At 41.8% G+C, this 19,164-nt stretch overlaps 3 protein-coding genes across 5 annotated transcripts; 1 reads left to right on the top strand and 2 right to left on the bottom strand.

The window, feature by feature from the left end:
* Positions 1-146: 146 nt before the first annotated feature.
* On the bottom strand, positions 147-8,763 carry usp49 (ubiquitin specific peptidase 49). 3 transcript variants are annotated; one of them, XM_044213929.1, is made up of 8 exons: positions 7,417-8,529; positions 6,252-6,314; positions 5,684-5,806; positions 4,030-5,480; positions 3,323-3,530; positions 2,299-2,407; positions 1,911-2,116; positions 147-1,824 (listed from the first exon to the last, which is right to left on the bottom strand). In XM_044213929.1, the coding sequence occupies exons 4-8, from the start codon at positions 5,413-5,415 to the stop codon at positions 1,721-1,723; spliced, it is 2,013 nt and encodes a 670-aa protein (XP_044069864.1). In that variant the 5' UTR covers positions 5,416-5,480; positions 5,684-5,806; positions 6,252-6,314; positions 7,417-8,529; the 3' UTR covers positions 147-1,720. The 3 variants fall into 3 exon arrangements, with proteins under 3 accessions (XP_044069864.1, XP_044069883.1, XP_044069873.1); XM_044213948.1 differs by lacking the exons at positions 6,252-6,314; positions 7,417-8,529 and adding an exon at positions 8,553-8,763; XM_044213938.1 differs by lacking the exon at positions 6,252-6,314.
* Positions 8,764-9,952: 1,189 nt separating this feature from the next.
* med20 (mediator complex subunit 20) lies at positions 9,953-12,250 on the bottom strand. The gene is made up of 4 exons (XM_044214401.1): positions 12,094-12,250; positions 11,680-11,825; positions 10,458-10,711; positions 9,953-10,377 (listed from the first exon to the last, which is right to left on the bottom strand). Exons 1-4 carry the CDS (start codon positions 12,105-12,107, stop codon positions 10,156-10,158), a joined length of 636 nt encoding a protein of 211 aa, XP_044070336.1. The 5' UTR covers positions 12,108-12,250; the 3' UTR covers positions 9,953-10,155.
* A 98-nt stretch (positions 12,251-12,348) lies between these two features.
* On the top strand, positions 12,349-18,898 carry bysl (bystin-like). Its single transcript, XM_044214111.1, has 7 exons — positions 12,349-12,767; positions 13,255-13,411; positions 13,540-13,678; positions 14,877-15,010; positions 15,110-15,270; positions 17,905-18,007; positions 18,167-18,898. Exons 1-7 carry the CDS (start codon positions 12,491-12,493, stop codon positions 18,519-18,521), a joined length of 1,326 nt encoding a protein of 441 aa, XP_044070046.1. The 5' UTR covers positions 12,349-12,490; the 3' UTR covers positions 18,522-18,898.
* The last annotated feature ends 266 nt before the right edge of the window (positions 18,899-19,164 follow it).

The following is a 19,164-nucleotide window of genomic DNA, read 5'->3' as shown; positions in this document are numbered from 1 at the left end:
TGAACACATATGTATTTTCCTATAATGCTATTAACAGATGTTGCAGATGGCTAAGTGAGTGAAAATGCTCATAACCTATATGAAGCCCCCTCCATTTTAAGACATTTTAAAATGATCGCTCTGAAATGAATACAACCCAAAAAGCGTTTCAAATTTGCTTTGTCTTTTTAATAATTACTGTCAGGCAAAACCCATATGACCAATACATTTATGACAGGTATTCTTACAGTACAAGACAGAACTCAAGGGGATCAGAGGCAGTGGCATCGCCACACCTGACCACTAAAAAGTAAGACATTCATCGTCATTAGATTGTTCCAACTTTTACAGAGTTCACAAATGTATTTTGCATTTGACTCGTATCAAACACAACAGTTTTTCTTGATTAACTAGGAAATTCTAAAGACCTTGATAGAAACAGCAGAGTAGAAAAAAAACATTGTATAACAAGCAGAAGAATTCCTGATTTTATCTTAATTTCCTGTCAAGATGCAAGATGTACAATATATTGCTTTCAGGTGCTCAACTCAAAATGGGTACCCCAGGTCTCCCAGAAAGAAACACATTCTTCAGTATCGCAGTCTGCCCTTTTACTCATTTTCCCATCTCCTGCGGTTAAAACACAGGTGCAGCGTCTCCAACCCGGGCACAGACTAGTCTAAAACCGTTACACCACAGGGGGAGCTGCCATTTAAAGAAGATACAGGAGCTAAAAGATGAACAATCACAAAAATAGGACCAACAATAGTAGCCCCTCCTCAAAAGTGCAGCTTTCCATCGCTCATCAAGTGTCTGAAACTCGTACTTTTTGCTTCTTTTCATGGAAGTGAAACATAGAATGACTACAAAATAAACAAAAACAAAAACAATTCCTGTTCACTGAGAGCGCAGGACACAGTATCCAGTCACAGCAGTGCACTTGAGGAGAGGACATGATGAAATACAAATGACACAGGGATGCGTATTAAAAGTTTCCAGAACTGACATTTCACAATAATTAAAAAAGCTGAACAGGAGGCAACACAGACTCCGGACTTTAGTCGGTTCTGTCACTAAGATTAATTTCATTCAAGTGAAACTTTACAATGATGTTGAAAGATGTACCTCTTATATTTAGTGCATTGGCATCAAATCTAGTTTTATATAAAATGCACATGAACAACATTATTGTCTAGAATCCAGAATCTGTGTTGCCTTTGAATGTAAAATGCTGTCTCAGGTGAGCGCCTGGTTGGTTCCAGACTCAACAGACACGAGCCTGATTGTTTCTAAAAACACAGACACACAACTTGGTGTTCAGCAGGAAAGAGTCGGACCTGCTGCCACAGTCTTCAGGCCATTAACCAAAATGCTGGTCCCACAGGCTGAGAAACCTGTGGCCTCATTTATGAAAAGGTTTTTGATTTCTTTCTTTTTATTTTTGTTAAAATCAATCCAAAGATGTCCATTAGAACGTTTTAAATGAAATTCACCAGTTGTTTCCTTTGCAACTTTACAGTGTGTATACCATTTTCATCATCATCTTTCTCATCTGGATTACGCTGCTAAAATTTTCACCTTGACTCATGATTGTGGCTGTCCTACTGCCCTCATTGCCATCTTTTTTTAGTAAATTATTTTAAAGTGATTGTTTAATTACATCTGGGAAAACATCAGAGAACATTTTCATAAATGCAGCCTTTAGTTGCCACGTACAGGTCGACATCACAGCAAGAGGTATCTAGGCAGACCTCTGGGTATAGAAGAGAATATAGGCCTGAGTGTTGCACACTTCCTCCACACTGCAAACCTTCATCTCAGAGTCATTACAGTGGACCCAGAAACCTGAAGACGCAAAGACAAAAAAAGGTTAAATATGCAGCAGAACAACAGGACTTCATAGGTTGATCTGAATTAAGCCTCTTCCTCACCTCCTTCTGTATTGTAGCAGTATGCGGTGTAGTGCCCTGAGCCGAAGCCTTTACCGTGATGCATAACTACAGCAGACAGATCGTAGGTGTAGCCTCCTCTGTGGACAGAGTGACCTGAGCCTGTGCAGCAGTATGGTTTGATGTTTAGAACTTGGTCAAAGGCCACATGGACGCCGATTTTCTCCCTATGGTTCCGCCCCGACCATCTGCCATACAACAGGAACAAGTTAGCGTCGCAACGATTCACAAGCATCATGACGAACATAAATGCTCCTGTGCTTCAGCTACAAAAAACAACAAGACTGGGAATCTCAAACTGTTATAAATGCTTAAGTTACTTAATTAGAAGTAAATATTATAAAGAAAATCATCCTGTAGACAAACTTGCCTGAAGCGTTTGAGGTGCAGCCGTAGAACCTGAGGTAAACGGTAGATCAGAAGCTGCTTACGTGCCTCTGACAGAACTAAGGGTTTGTGGGATGATTTCCGTCTTCTTTCTGACAAACCACGAAACAATGAGACAGTAAATTAATCCATAAATCAATTCAAATGCATATTACTGATGTGAGGCTTTGTTGTAGTGCAAATGTGACACACTTTCCAGCAATATATCAGGCTTTGCAAACAGATTTTGTGTGGCTGCCAGCCTAGTTTTCAAGTCGCTGCCTCCTACAAGGCTGTCAACAGTGGACTACCACTCCTCCCTCCACCAACAAGTCACCGTCCTCACTCCCTGCTCGGCCACTCAGAGGAGAAGCGTTGGCCCGCCGCTGCAGACGCTGCCTCTCAGTCAAAACTGAATGAACTGCTCAAAATGCAGAATCCTAATTAAGACATTTTTAACTCTGAAAACTGAATTTGAAATTACATCTTAAAGACAAATTCAATACAAAAAAAAAATAATGTTCCATTTCAAATTGTGCCTTAATGTTATATTTTGTACATTTATTTATTTAAAAGGTGAGTTTTTAAAATTTGAATTCATGTCATTCAAACAAAATTTCTCCAGGCACCAATGTCTTCTTGCCTGATATCAGACAGAATTGTCAACTCATTACACTTCATTTCCATCAGTCAACTCGGTGGGGTGGGCGGATTCAAAGGTCTATACCGAGACAAAATGTCTTCTGCACTCAAAGTCCAGTTCCCTTTTCTGATGGAACTATAGTTGCATAAGTATGTGGAACACAGCATTATTAAGAAAGCTGTTTGTCAGAAATTGATTTTTTTAAATTTGTATGTAAGGCTTAATAAGACAGAATCAGATTTTAAAATCTAATGCATTTAAATGATGTTAAATAAGGCATCCTGAATTAATTCAGATTTATCCAACTCCAGCTGTAACGGGCAACACTTAACAGATAAGAAAAATGTTTGCCTTTGCTTTGCATTGTATTAAACATCATACTAACTGTTGCAGTGGTTGCAGGCATAGATTCTGCCTTCGAGAGCCTCCATCTCCGTAAACTTGGACAGCATCTCAGTGAGGGTGCAGCTGCGCTGGTAAGCTGTAGAGCCTGAGCCTTTGTCTATGCTGTGGTATCGCTCTGGAAACTCCAGAGACAAATCCCAGAATGGCTCAACTGTGTTAGACTTGTGCTTACAGGACAGACACGTCACCTACAAAATACACAGCAAGAAGAGAAGACAAACAGGTGAGTGACTCCAGTAGTAAGTAGTTGTGACGTTTGTTGATGACACCAAGTCTTAGTCTTCATTTTAGAAATTAAGTGGACGTTTGATGCAGCATCCTGAAAGTTTTTTTTGAGTGATATTCAAAATTAAAAACTAATGACTATTTTTGTCTACAATCACACCTCAATTGTAAGGAGTCGTCATGTATTCTTTTCAAATTACTTGGCCTCACAATTTCATTGTTATGAGTTTAAAGGTTTGGGACAAGGGATTCTGGGTGTAGATAGGGGCAGCAGGAAAAGCCAGAATGGGTGGGTTAGGGAGAAATATATATATGATATATATATATGACTCGTTATGTCAGTTTTGTGAAAGACATGCAAGTTCTGTATGTTTAACATTGAATATTGTGATAATTTGGCCCAAGTTAATCATACTATAAAATGTTTACATCGGCACATATCTGGCGTGTTGACAGTCTCACCTGGCTGAGTAACTGCCCGTGAAAGATGGTGTTAAGAACCTTTAGCACTTGCTTGGATAGTTTCCTCTTTGTGATGGGGATAACTATCCTGCGTTTGGACCCCTCTGTGTCCAGCTCCTGCTGCACCTTGTCCAGCAGCTCACACAAGAACTCCTGGGCGTCCTGCTGGTCATACCCACGGAAAGCTGGGATGAGGTTCCACACGGAGTGCAGCATGGCAAAGGGAGACACTAAAGACCACCGGCCTGACCACATGACCCTGAAAAGTGTATGCAACTCATGGCACAGAGACATCTGCTGGCGGGTGGAGCAGCGAGGCTCCTTGGGCTGGACCAACTCTGCAGCCTGTGGGGAAGGCGGGGCACTTTCTTTTTTGCCCACGGGCAAATTCCAACAGCCTGCCTTCCCCATGCGTCCAAGAGGGCATCCTGACAGTGCTGTGTTACCACTGCTGACTACACCTCCTGTCACCCCCTTCATCCCCTGGGAATGATTGGTCTTGGCCAGCAGCTCCTCAGTCTCGCACAGGTCCAAAGTGAGAAAACACTCCCTGAATTTCTGCAGGTGGCTCAGCACTTGCAATATTGAGTTCATGTAGCATGTGTTCCCCAAGTTGCGCAGACCAGTGACACCTGGAGCGAGTCTCCGGCGGGTTACCGCATGTGTTGAGTAGTATCTCCTCAGTTTAGCAGCTCTGCCATTCTGAGGAGCCTTACGGGACAGGGTTAGAAGGGAAGGCTTCTTAGGAGGAGGAGGAGGTAGGCGTTCTGGAGGGTCGCGAAATTTGCGAGGAATGAGTGTGATGGTTGAACGTGGCGCCTGAGTAAGAAGCCTAGCACTCTTTCTGGGAGGGACATTGCCAAGCTCTTCCATGAGTCTCCTTTTTACCTCTTTTTTTTGTCTCCTAGCTTCCTCAAGTTTCTCTTCACGCTGATTCTGCAGCTCCTGATGTTTGCTGATCCACATCTGAAGCATCCTCCCTAGAAGTGCTTTCCTCCTGTGACGCAAGGCCAGCTGCATGGCGGGCTGTGGCCCCCCTTCCCCAGTCGTGGAGCGTAGTGAGCGTCTACCTGGGCTGCGAACAGTAGAGAGCGCCCCTCTGAGGAGTTTGAGGTCTCCCTCTGCGTTATCATTGAGTACATAGTCTCCACAGGCAAAACAGAAGACATCCAGCTCACGCACCTCCATAGCCAGTGGGTGGTGTGACTCCTGAAAGTGTTTGAGTGAGTGCTCCTCCATGAAACGTCCACAGGCCACGTGGGAGCACTTGAGGCAGGCCCACACTGAATCGGTGGTGCTGCAGTCGACACAGTGCCATTTTTGTGGATTGAGGATGGAATGGTCGTGGCCCAGACGAAGGCGACCCACGTGCTTACAACGATCCATCTCTCCAGATACACATGTGGCCTCAGTGATAGGACACACGTCCTGTAACCAAGCTGCAACTCATTCTGAGGTAAGATTTACAGGGAAAAAAGAAAGTAGGATTAAGATCTGACCATACAAACCAGTGAAAGGACTGATAAACACGTGCTACGCTTATCACGGTGTACACCATCACCAGTCTGAATTATTCAAATTACTGAGCGAGCATACACACACACACACACTGTACTGTATAGAAAGTGACAGAAAATTAAAACGGTATACTTACTGTAAAAGTAGTTTGCTTGATCAGGTTTGGGACAGCACATCACAACATTTGCAGAGAACTCAACAGGAATGTGCAGCTTGATCATCCATGTCCACCGTCACCACCGGCACCAACAGGTACATTCTGAGAAACAGAGATGAAATCAAACTAATGGTGCATAGTCACAGCAGTGCTCTGGTTAATTACACCAAAAAGCAGATTTTCAATTAAATAATGAGACAATGCACCAAAACTAGGAACATCAATAACTACAAAATAACAATTTACAAACAACGCAAAATAGCATTGAAGAAGTTCTCGAAAAAACACTTTAAAAAAGGTATCCACCAGTGTGAAATAATATTAGATCCTTTACAATAGTGGAAATTTGCATTGGTTTAAGTTTACGTCCTAATTTGAACAATTTAATAAAAATAACACCAGACCCAGAAAACTGAATGTGACTGCAAAACTTCTAAACAAGATGGTGTCACACAGTTTGACTGTAGATGCGCAAAACAGGATGTACACTATGTATAAAAACCATTTGATGAATGCAAGGTTTGGAGCTGACGGTCTCATACAATACCTTTCTTCCCTTATGTGCTTGAGGGTGTTTTGGGTTTTTTTCCTCTTTGAGGGTTTTCCTTGACTTCACAGACATTAGATAGTATAAATAGTACAGATCAATGGCAACTATTGGAGTTAAAAGAAAATACAGCAAAGTTGTTCAGATTAAAATACAGTATATTTGTGACAGTGCATGTGTGGGCTGGTAATGATGAAGTCTAGTCTTCATTGAAAATATGCCCCTCTCATTATAGGGCGCCCATTTCCACTGAGGCACTATGGAAAGCTCTTAAACGGCCAAACTGACAGGCAGAAATGTTGACATGGAGGAGAATGGCTGGCTGTCCATTTAAATGATGTGGTTAATCCATGTAATCGTTTACCCCACCAGTACCAGCGCTGTGCTACACCTTTGTGTAAATCATCCGCTACTTTTAAAACTACAGTTTTAATGAAAAGACACCATTAACTTGCATGTCGGTGCAACTGGTTTCTTGTTGGTTGCATACCCAAATCGTGCTATGTTATGTTGCGCTACTGGAAGTGTCTATTAACGCATGTGACGCTGCTATTCACAAATGTTACAATATCCCAGCTGTATCTGTCCGTGTTTTAAAGCCTGTTGACTGGATCGCACTGGCTGGCTCTTCACGCCGTGCTAAGCTACCACACCATCCCCATGTTCAGCCAGAACAAAGAGCAGTCTGAGAGCCACTCTCCAGGAACATCCAACAACTTTGTTGGTCTGAGGCAGCCCTGCAAGCAATAAGTTAGCTAGCGCCGCTAACCGCTAGCTACAGCAGCTCTGCACAGGATTAGCGTTGCCTAGCCTTATGCTGTCTTAACCAATAATGTACTTTGTGAAACACAGACAATTCGCTTGGCACCAAGTAGCTAACATTTATGTTATTAGCCTGCCACAGTAGCTAGCGTTAGCTACATGGCTAACACGTTTGCTGAGGACAATCGAAGTTAACCTAACGGTTGGTGTTGGTCGCTAACGTTAACTAACTAACGTTATACGGCTTAGCTCGCTAGCGAACTGCGCCGTTAATCGTTTAAAGACTCCCTGGTGACTTTCATCACAGAAAGCCGGTTAATGGAGTGTACACTAATGCCGGGCCTTATCTGTGTTCGTTACTACATTTGTAACATCTGATAATGGAAAATCTGGGTAACGTTACCATCGCCAACATCCATCCATCCGGTACACTCAGAGCTGGTTGTTGTCCTCCTCACAGATTGAACAACCCAACTCTCGATCCGAGCCCAGACCCCGCTGCTCTCATTGGACTGGGACCGAGCGGCAGCCGGGCTCTCATTGGCGGAATGGCGGAACAACAGGCAGCAGGATGGACCGTCCGTCCGTCCACCCACCGAGGCCACATGGAACAATAGCCGAGGCTAGACTGCAAACCGGGCAAAGAGCACAACTGACCCCAGTGTCCCCGAAAGCCCCATGTTCGCCAAGTGTCTGCTGGTTTGTGGTAATCTGATCAAATGCATTTGGGGATGTGTAGCTTTTAGGCACAGTATTATCTGAATCTGGTGTTGAAGCTGTCATGTGGAAGGGACTTGTTTCTAAATCTAGACTTGGGGGCCTCTATCACTGCAAATGATTGCGATTCAAGATAACACAGCGTGAAACTGGTGCCAAGTAGTAATCCAGCACAAGGCTGCTGTTTGTAAAACAAATATGCGCTGGGTATGGAAAGTTTTCAGACTATCACCATTCCCACAGTTTATTGTGTTATAGTTTTTCTAACTGATTCATTTTAATACCCCATCCTGACACCGTTAGAAAACTGAAACACAATTTTAAAAATGTGTATATAAACTTTCAGACCCTATTATTCAGTACTTTGTAGAAGCACCACGGAAGTTTCTGCCAGCTTTTCCGCCATTAATTAATTCATACTTTCTTCACTGCAAATCTCAGGCTCCGTCAAATAGACCTTCATCACAGTGGACATTTTGACCTGTCAAACACGGAAGAAGTATTCAGACCCTTTACTTCAGTTGAAGTAGCACAATAACACAATGTAAACATACTCTGTTACAAGTAAAAGTCCTCAAAAGTATTCATTATGCAGAATGACCCCTTTCTGAGATGTATATATTAGGCTACATTAGTAGATAATTATTATCGATGCATTAAAATAAAAGCAGTCCCTGGTGGGACAAAAGGTTTCGACGGTCTGCCTCCGTCGAGACCTAAAGGTCCGTGGTAGCGGTGTTCGTCGTAGTTTCCCTAACATGATGGAGTTTTTACGGGGTGGAGGACCAGGTGCTGATTTTTGTTTGGCCTCTACCTTCGTACCTGTCCGACTTGGTTGAACCTGCTGGCGGCCAGGTCCCGGTCGGTATATAGCGCCCAAGGGTCTCGGAGACACACAAGCTTCCCCACCACGACACGGTGAGCAGCACAAGAGCATTTAAAGACCCTGCACATCTCTCTCTCTCCCTCTGATGGCCGATGGCCGCCCACCCTGAGTCTGGTTCTGCACGAGGTTTCTGCCTCTGAAAGGAAGTTTTTTCTTGCCGCTGTCGCCAAGTGCTTGCTAATGGTGGGATTTGTTGTGTCTGTAAATAATATTATAAAGAGTACGGTCTAGACCTGCTCTATGGGAAAAGCAATGAGATAACTTCTGTTATGAATTGGGGCTATATAAATAAAATTGATTTGAATTGAAATCGAATATGACCCATCCTGATTAGACATCTTCTGGGCCTGCGCAGACTGGGCTTGACTGGCATCTTACGAATTTATTATACTATATTATGGTAATATGTTACACTGACTTTAGCACTATATTCTACATTTCTATTATATCTCTACAGACAAACACTGATTACTTTAATCATATCATATACTAGTCTGGTGTACACTGTAGACTTGCCGACTCTGCTGCTATTAATCACACCACTGTCACTTTACCTTGTAATTTTGTGTCCAAATGCTAGTTTCTGTTTTGTCTTCTAATTTTAGTTTTATATACCTCTTATTATTTAGTTCTTTTTACTTTCTCTATTTATCTGCACTTATTGCTGTCCTTGTACTGCTGCAACAACCGAATTTCCCAGGGATCAATAAACGTTTCTGATCTTATTTTCTTTCATGGAAGACATTTTGATTTGTGACAGTAGGAAAAGCACAAGTGTAAATAATAAAATGAATGATGGCTGAATTCCCTTTAGCTGTTGCCATGGTTTACTGGGACACGTGTTATTACAACACCTGTGGTTTTCCTGCTCTGACCAGTAAAAATGTCTGCTGTGGTATTTATTGTGCATGCTGATTACTAGTATGGATTAAAGTTACATTTAAATTGAACAGAGATCTCATTCACGTTAGCTGTATTTAATTGCTATAAGTCAAAATCTATACCATGAAAAAGTCTAGTGAATATAGACAATCAGTGAACTGAGTCCTCAGCTCTCTGCACAGATGCTTCCTTGTGTGTAAGATTTTTCCTGTTAAAAACTTTATTAACTAATTAAACATAAGCCTTTAGCCACCACCCATCACAGGAAATCTAATAAGATAAACCAATAGAAAAACTATCAATTATGTGTAATTTTTGCTCTCAGCTAAAAATGTGCCTGCTGCAACATCTCTAGAGAAGGTTACAACCCCACCAAGAGGACATTTTAAGTATGCGTGTATGATTATAAAATGATCATCGCAGTAGAAACGATCAGAAACACAGAGATTATAGCGACTGTTCTCCACCAGGGCTCTTTTAATACAATATGCTTTCATCAAATAGGAAGGTGTAATGCAATGTTGAGGCTCCAGAAATGGAAATAAAAAACCCTAGGCTTTCAAAAATGCCTGCTTACCGTGCTGATTCACAGGACCAGAATTAAAGCAACATCAGTACAAACATAAAAAAATAGATCTCTCCATTGCCACTGACAACTCAACGCACGTTACTTCCTGGGATTTGCAGTTTACGAAGTTTGTTGAACAACTCCAGGTACTGAGTCATGGTGTCAACGCAGTCTGCTGGTGCGAAGAGTCCTTCAGGCTTGGCAGCAAACACAGACGGCAGTTCGGGGACGCTGGAGCCAAGAAAGGACTGCATGAACTCCTTCGTGAGATTCCAGCAGTCCCCTGGAACGACGCAGGGACAGTACTCCACCTGAGGAAACACATCAAGAGTTAATGCAGTCACAGTGGGAAAATGTTTCCACTCTCACTAATATTCATTTAACTACATACCTCTACTGATATTCCTCTGGCGCTGGAGCTCATTGTCACAGTACCAACTTTTATCAAGAAGTCACAGTAGCGGTATCGAGAACCACGACACTCCACCTTGTGCCCCTTGGCATTTTGGAAGTGACTTTTTAGCTTCACCATGAGAACGTCAAAGTTTGCGTCGGCTACCAGGCAGGGTCCGCCTTCAAACAGAGCCAGGCAACTGAGGGGAGTCTCCGAGTTGTGCATCACGTATAAGAGTTTGGAGGGCTGACCTGTAACAGAAAGGCAAGACTGACTGTCAGAGGTGTCAAGTAAAGGCGTTTTCACTCTAAGCACTGTACTAAGTATCGGTGCTGAACATTTCATTAAACTCTCATTTTTTTTCTTTTCACAAAATGAATCAAAACACTGAGAAACACTTGTAACATTGTAGTTTTTATTTCATTACATTTATCTGGTGGCCTTAGTATGTGTAGTTACTTACAGATTAAGACTTTTCATGCAACAATACCAGAAACTATTAAAATACAATAAACTATTATAGTTCATAGTAGCCAGCAGCATAATAGAGTATATAGCCATCTATGGAGTTGCCCAAGTTCATGTAAATACTTGTTACAACAATACTATATACTAATACTATAAGACAGTGAAAAACCATTATTTTCTTACACATATATGTTGTCACTTAGATGCAGGATCTTAGTGTTTAAGGGGTTATAATTTAATGGTTGTACTGATGATAGCACTTCATCTATTTAAAACATGAAGACCAGTTAACTTGTCCCGAGGAGTAACCTGTGAAAACATATGTAAAACATCTTCTGTGTCTCTGGAGGGGGCTTTCTAAAGATAAAATTACCCTGGTGACATCCAGGGTCCCCTCGGCTTGGGCTTGAGACTTCAAATTTTGCAGCAAAAACTTTAAAAATTAAGAACGTGGACTTGATCAGGGTCTAAAGAATGTCGCTATTGAGTTGCATTGTGGGAAATGTAGGATTCAGGGATTTTGGAGCAATATCATGGCCTAAAAGTCAGGATATCTTGGACTATGGCCATTCTTTTAAAAATCTGTATCTTATATGTCGCCCAACTTTATGGAAGCGCAATACTAACTCGCAGGAATATCTCCTATCCCTCCTAAGTACGATGAGGGTGAGAGTAATGCTACTGTGATGTAAAGATTTACAGTCTGTCAGAACAATCAGATTAAATCTGATGCTCAAAGAAAAAGTATTACCGCTGACATTTCCTGTTGCATGGTATGTCTCACAGTCTACACAGAAGCTGCCCTGCTTCACAGCACCCAGCTGCTCCAGTTTCTTGTGCAGGATATCAACTGTCTGCTGCACACTCTTCCCCTCTGCCACAGGCACTTGGCACACACTGCAGGACAGACAAAGCACCACATCGTGTTAGAAAACATCGGCGTAATCTGTCGGGAAGGACTGAGAAGCCAAATAGCATCTGCTTTTTTTAGTTGAGCTTCGTGTGAGTGAAACTGAGCGATGCAGCGCTGCCAAGTGACAAAAATATATGTGCGTAGGTTAAGGCGAGTTGCTGAAGATGAAGCTATATGCAAATTAAAGAAATAGTGCTCCGAATATTGTTAATTTTTAAAATAAAGCTAAAAATCTTAAAGTAATCATCTCACCAAGTGACCCCCATTGATGTTTTGCCTCACAATTGTTTTCTTGACTTTCGGTTAAACACTTCCGGGTGAAACGTGAGTCTTCCGGTGAAGTTAAATCAGAGTATTTAACATTTTAAACAGCCAAGAGTCCTTCTTGACAATTCATGATGCTAGATATTAACAGAGCGTCGACAATAAAACAGTTTAATGCCAACAAAAACAGCTAACATTGCTCTACATTCTTGCTAGGTTAAAGACGTTTCGATGTTACGTAAATTACGTCACTTCCCCCTGTGATGGACGTCGGCACGTGTTGAGCAAGCGACTGTTTACAGTACTTGTTAATTCTATACTTTAGGTGGCACATGCCAACAGAAAACACCAAGATTGTAGCTACATCTTCTGTCAAACTGCAGTGATGCCGAAAGTGAAAAAATCCAAAGGTGGAGGAGGAGAGAAGAGCGGAGGAGCGGTGGCGCTGGCTGACCAGATCCTGCAGGCGGACACGGTCCGAGCCCGAGGCCGGGTGAAGATCAGAGACAGCCGGACAGAAAACGAAGACAAGTACGTAGACGAGCGTCTGTCGCGGAAGATCTTACAGCAAGCCCGAATTCAGCAAGAGGAGCTTCAGACCGAATATGGACTGCCACCAGAGAAGAAGAAAACACCAGTCACTGTTCTCGGCAGTGTTGGAGGTCTGTCCTCATCAATATGAACTGCAGCCACATTATTGAAAATGTCTTGTGTTTTACATGAAATGCACTAAAACTGACATATATTTGAATAGAGTCTCGTGTGACACAATAAGTGTCCATATAAGCACACTTATTGAGGATTTAGTTAATGGGAAAGTTCACACTCTTGTGAGTGGTTGGTAGTTTTAAATGTTAAACAGTAATTATACAGTGCTTACTGGAGATTATATTACATGGAATTGGTGAAGAGAACTTGATTTTCTGACAGAAAAGTAATAAATCAGGAATATTTGACAGTGGTTTGACACAAACCTTGACACATCACACAAATCCACTTAAGTGTACATGATGAATATGTTTGATAGCGTAAAGCTCCTTCATTGGCTCAATCAAGGAACATCACTTGTCTATGAAGTGTGTATGTTAAACAGTACAGTGCAAGTGTGACTGTCTAAAGGACCGTCATTATCTTGTGATCAAATTTTAGGGTCTGACGCTCAGGATGCAGACTCGGATGAGGAGTGGCCAGCGCTGGGAGCAGCAGGGGCTGGTGACGGCGATGTCGAGTGTGACACTGAAGTCGTCGTCGACCCTGACGACGAGAAGGCCATTGAGATGTTCATGAATAAAAACCCTCCAATGAGGCAAGATGCAACATAATCCCGACTTTATCTTGAAACCAGCCGTAGAGACTGAACTTGAAGGACACACGCCATGAGCTCAATGTCTGCTTTAACTGCTCAGCTGTGTTTTCTCTTTGTGTTCTCTGTAGACGGACCTTAGCTGATATTATAATGGAGAAGATTACAGAGAAGCAGACTGAGGTAGGCACAGTCATGTCAGAGGTGTCAGGGTGTCCAATGCCCCAGCTGGACCCGAGGATAATAGAAGTGTACAGAGGTGTCAATAAGGTGAGTTACCTCAGTTGTCTTTGAGTGGACAACACACCGACCTACAGTATGTACAGACAGGTGATAAAAGAAGCAACAGGGAGCAAGTAGTCACTGGATGTTTGGATAAGTATGAAAATTATGTGAATCTTGACCTGTAAGAGATTTTGGACCAACAAGTTAAGACAGCAACATCCAACACCATCATAAAAACACCAAATGAGGGAATATTTTTTTTAATGAATGGTGCTCGTCCCTCCAGTAGACTTTCAGAGACTTGTGGCCAAAAACCTTAAGGCACTTTATCGTGGTTTTTCCTTTAATTTGGTCCCATGTGTAGCTGGCTCATGTGATACATGTGATCTATCTTCACCAACCTGCCTGGAACGGTGTCTATAAAAAGCATTGACCCGCTTCGAAGTTTTATTGTCTTACAACATTGAATCAAATGGGACTTGATGTGGCTTTTTTTTTGACGACAGGAAAAAGACCCTTTAATGTCAAAGTGAAAACAGATCTCTACAAAGTTGTCTAAATTACTTACAAATATAGCAGCCAATTGGTTTTTAGGGTGGGGACCTAAATCTGGGCGGGGAAAATGGAAAAAGCAGCGCTTGCCCTTACCGCTTGCCACTACTGAGGTGCCCTTGAGCAAAGCCCTAAACTACTTCAGAGGAGCTTCCAGGTTTGAATGTGTGTTACTGTGTGAGTGTGCTGTGGGGCGTTCCTGCAGAAGAGAGCTGGACTCTCAGTGAAACTTTCCTGAATAAATAACGGTTAAAAAAGGAAGATCACCTGTGTGTACTATAAACACAACTGTGTCTGGGAGGTCCAACTTTTGGTGTGTCAGTATATAACATGTCATAAGCCACATAAAATCAACTTTGATACATTGTTGTAAGACAATCCAACATAAAAACGTCCAAGGGGTAAAAGTGCAAACTGCAATTTCTGTAGGGCTTAGGTCTCTGCATGACACAATGTGTACCAGTGTTCGTAGTGTTAGTGTGCCAATATTACCCCGAGTACTGTTCATTGGTGGAAGTGTTTTTCACAAATCAATGAACACACAAACTGTCTCGTGAAGAAGTCTCATCAAGAGGTGCTCTGGAGTACCTAAACTTCTGAAGCAAGTGTCCGTTTAGTGCCTGACTGTAAACGTGAAGATCTCCTAGAGAGCCGTTCATTGATAGTTGTCCTTTCTGTTCTCTTGCTTCAGGTTCTGTCAAAATATCGCAGCGGTAAATTGCCAAAGGCTTTTAAAATAATCCCAGCACTTTCCAACTGGGAGCAGGTTCTGTATTTGACTGAGCCTGAGACCTGGACTGCAGCTGCCATGTACCAAGCAACAAGGTGAGTCCCCAGCTGGTTTGGGTATGGCTTTACACTTATCATGTTTACTGCAGGTATTTCTATGGTACAATTAAGTATCCCCCCATGCTTTTGTCATAGAATTTTTTCATCCAATCTGAAAGAGCGAATGGCCCAGAGGTTTTACAACTTGGTGCTGCTGCCCCGAGTACGGGATGATATCGCAGAGTACAAGCGACTCAACTTTCACCTCTACAGTGCTCTGAAGAAGGCCTTGTTCAAACCAGGAGCATGGTTTAAAGGTGAGCCAGGAAGTTAAACCATTTTAAAGGATATTTAGCTTTCTTTATTAAGAGTGAGAAGATTGATATTAGAGATGCGTCTAAGTCAATTAATTGATTAGTCGATCAACAGAAAATTTATCGACAACTATTTTATCAATTTATTTATCGTTTGTCATTTTTCAAGCAAAATTGTCCCAATTTTTTAGGCTCCAGCTTCTAAAACCAATTTGCTGCTGTTCTTTCTCCTACATTATAATAAACTGAATATCTTTGGGTTTTGGACTGTTGATTTGAATAAAACAACATATTTGATGAGATCACCGTGAGCTCTAAGACATTGTAATGGACACTTTTCACAGTTTCTTGATGTTTTATAGACCGAACGATTAATGAATGAATCGAGAAAGTAATCGGCAGATTAATCGTTAATGAATGTAATCGTTGCAGCCTGATATTAATCTCATATCTGTTAAAGAGTAATTTAACACCAGGCTAGAAAGCAGTGTTTTGCTGTCCCCTCTGGTTCAAAGTTTCAGGCCCCGTTCAGCATCACTGCTGGGTGCTAATGTTTCTCTGACCCTGACTCTCTTTGTTATGTAACCTGGTTTTAGCATCTCAGCCAGGGTGCAAATTCTGATCATGTCCAGATAGGTTCTTCATCAACAGCTGTGTTGACAACTCTCAGTGGTAGTTACAGTCCTCTAATGCAATTTTGTTTAATTTTTTTTTTTTTAACTGACACTCCTCTGGCTGTTATCAAAATCCTAAATTATCAGTGGTTCCCAAAGTTAAATGTTAAATAATGTCCAATCTCTTCTATGATGTAGCAGAGGGCAGGCTGAGAGTAAAATCAAAATAGTGTTAAAAGTAAAATAAGACGGTGTAGTCCCTCATTCGTCCAGGAGTGTTCTATCGTAGAAAATTGAGAATGACTTCCGGATGGGAGCCGAAACGTCTTGATTCTGAAAACAGTGTCCAGATGACTACGACTGAAACCTTTTCTACAAAAGTAAAATAGTTCCTCATATGCCTCACAGACCTGTGAACAGTGGCCACCATGTTAGGCATTGCTAGTTATTGTTTAATACATCCAGGGAGCGCTGGGCTGAGCTCCAGCCACACATGACCCTTGAAAATGAACAGTAGGTGAAGTGAATGAAAAAGAGGATTTGACAGCTTGCTGCAAAGAAGAAAATATAAGCTTTCTGGGACGTGTCACATTTCTAATTTCAGCACTAAATTTTATTCTGAGGACACAGAGAGAGGATTAGTTGGTGTCCGCAGGGTAAATAAAACCCCATTAGTTCTGGAAGTACCGTAATTAACACACTCACATTTTAATTGGGTCAAATCATCCTTCATATATCTAGAATTCGTTTTGGCCAATGATTGTTGAGGAATTTTTCCTTTCTTTAATCCTGTCAGTTCTGTGTGTTCACACACTGTCCCAGTTTGATGGGACTATTTTCCCCAAATATCCCAGTGACCTATATTTTGAAAACCACCAGTACGAGACAACACCACTAAGTGGCAGTGTTGCTCACAAATACACTACTGTATACCACATACAGTATGAATGAGAGCGCTAATTGACCGCTAGCAATTGGCATTTTACATCAATTCTTCCATTATTGGGGTTCATTTAATTTGCTGGAAATTAAACACTTGATTAATGAAATTGTTGAAGTAATTTTATGTTTTTCCATGTGATCAATGCACCTGAAGGCTCTGAAAATGTGTTTTTATATCAGCTTTTCAAAATAAACTAAATCATAATGGAAAATATTATCATGTGAACAAACATAACAAAGCACAGAATTAAACCTTGGCTAATTAATAAGTGTAATATGCAGTGTGCATTATAATGTCAGATCTGGAATTACACTCTGGTTAGTGCAGTAGCTTGTAAACTTTTATTTACATTTTTTATTTTTTTTTAGCTGAATGCAAGATGTTAAACTTTTGTCAGTTAAATCAAAATTAGCCTGTTTCAGTTAAACAAATTCTACAGGCATTGCCGTAAGTATGAGTCTCAACTGTGTCTCAACTTATTGTAAGCAGAAAAGCAGTTGGTATGTGAATTAAGTACCTGTAAAGGTTTATATTAAAGGGGCAGTCTGCCGATTTTAAATGTTAGTCAGTTTCATATTTGAGTTGTAAAAAGCGTCCAAGTCCTAAGTACGACTGGGAAACTTCAATATATCCTACTTGGTGAATAATAATACATAAGTACCTGAAAGCCAAACAAACATGGATGCTTCACGTCAGTCAGTCTGTTGTCAAGGTAATTAAACCGACATTTAATGGATGCAGTGTTATATTGTGAATGCACAGTATTTTTAACTCTCGCACGGCCAAGACTATTAATCATGCACCCAGGTCGTAAACATGGGAATTTTTCCCATCTCTACCATCCATCCAATATGATGTGAACATGGCATAATGGAAGATGCTGTTGACCTGCATCATTGGACGTGTGGGATCCAGTGTGTTTGGAGCTTTACCCAGTGTAGTCCCCAGTAAGGGGAGTAAAAGTCAGGTTTGTCACGGCCTCTGCTGCATCAAGTCTGACCCCCCCCCCCCGTCTCTCGCAGGTTCCCCACCTTATGGAAGTGCAATATTTTAATATTTTGTGCCTCGTCTGTCACACAGGTATACTGATTCCACTGTGTGAATCTGGGACGTGTACTCTCAGGGAAGCCATCATCATCGGAAGCATACTCACTAAGTGCTCAATCCCCGTGCTCCATTCCAGGTAAGGTTTCCTTTCACTGACACACACCAGCAGACAGATGTCAGCATCTCATCGTTACGTGGAGGATTCAGCCAGTTGTCCTTGAAGGTCTTATATTGTGTGGTGTTGGCAAGTTAAGGTCAATATGGTGTAACACGCACAATCTTTCTTGTCTTTCAGCGCTGCAATGCTTAAGTTGGCAGAGATGGAGTACAACGGCGCCAACAGCATTTTCCTGCGTCTCTTGCTTGACAAGAAATACGCCCTGCCTTTCCGTGTCCTAGATGCCTTGGTGGCTCACTTCCTGTCCTTCCGCAGTGAAAAACGCGTGCTTCCTGTTCTGTGGCATCAGAGTTTACTCACTCTGGCTCAGCGCTACAAGGCTGACCTGGCCTCCGAACAGAAGACGTCACTGCTGGAGCTGCTCAAGACACAAACGCACCCTCAGATCTCTGCAGAGATTCGCAGAGAACTGCAGAACTCAGAGTCGAGGGATGTTGAAATAGGACTCCCTGTTACAGTTGAAATGGACTGAGGATTCAGTCTGGTCTGATGCGTACTCCTTCTCCTCTGATACAAATGATTCATGGTTTGTTCAACATGAAAAAAGTTTTGTTAAATCTAACTTCATTATTCTTCCTGCCCTATGAAAGGACAGTTTCAAAGATCGCAGTGTCTCAGGAGCCATCATTCTGTTCCCTGCTTGTATGAATTTGCACATTTAAAAATGCACATCAGTAGTGATGTAGATGTTGTAATTTCATATCATGAATCTCTGAGCTGTTTTCCTGCAGTTGCAGTGCAGTGATTGCTCAGGAACACAAAGACTGGTGTTTGTGTACATTTGACTAAGAGCAACTTTGTTTTGAAGCAACAATTTGGATTAAAAATAAACTGAATCCTTAAAAGTTGGTCAGGTATCATGTGTTTCTCTCATTTTATGTTCACAACTGTTTAAGCCATACACAAGATAGATGGTAAAATAAAGTTAACAGCAGGGACTGTGTTTGGTTTGAATTGCAGTATGTTCAGACCATCGTGACATCGTGATTAATAGTCGCAGCATGGTTTTTAAAACATTTAGTTTTATCTTCAAACAGGGAATCAGTTTTGATACTGAAGGTATACCACATTTTCTGGGACATATTTAGGCTCTCTGACCGGTCAGTTTTGTGTTG

Source organism: Siniperca chuatsi, linkage group LG2, assembly GCF_020085105.1.
Source record: "Siniperca chuatsi isolate FFG_IHB_CAS linkage group LG2, ASM2008510v1, whole genome shotgun sequence".
NCBI classification, from domain to species: Eukaryota; Metazoa; Chordata; class Actinopteri; order Centrarchiformes; family Sinipercidae; genus Siniperca; species Siniperca chuatsi.
This window is presented reverse-complemented; position numbering and strand designations above follow the sequence as displayed.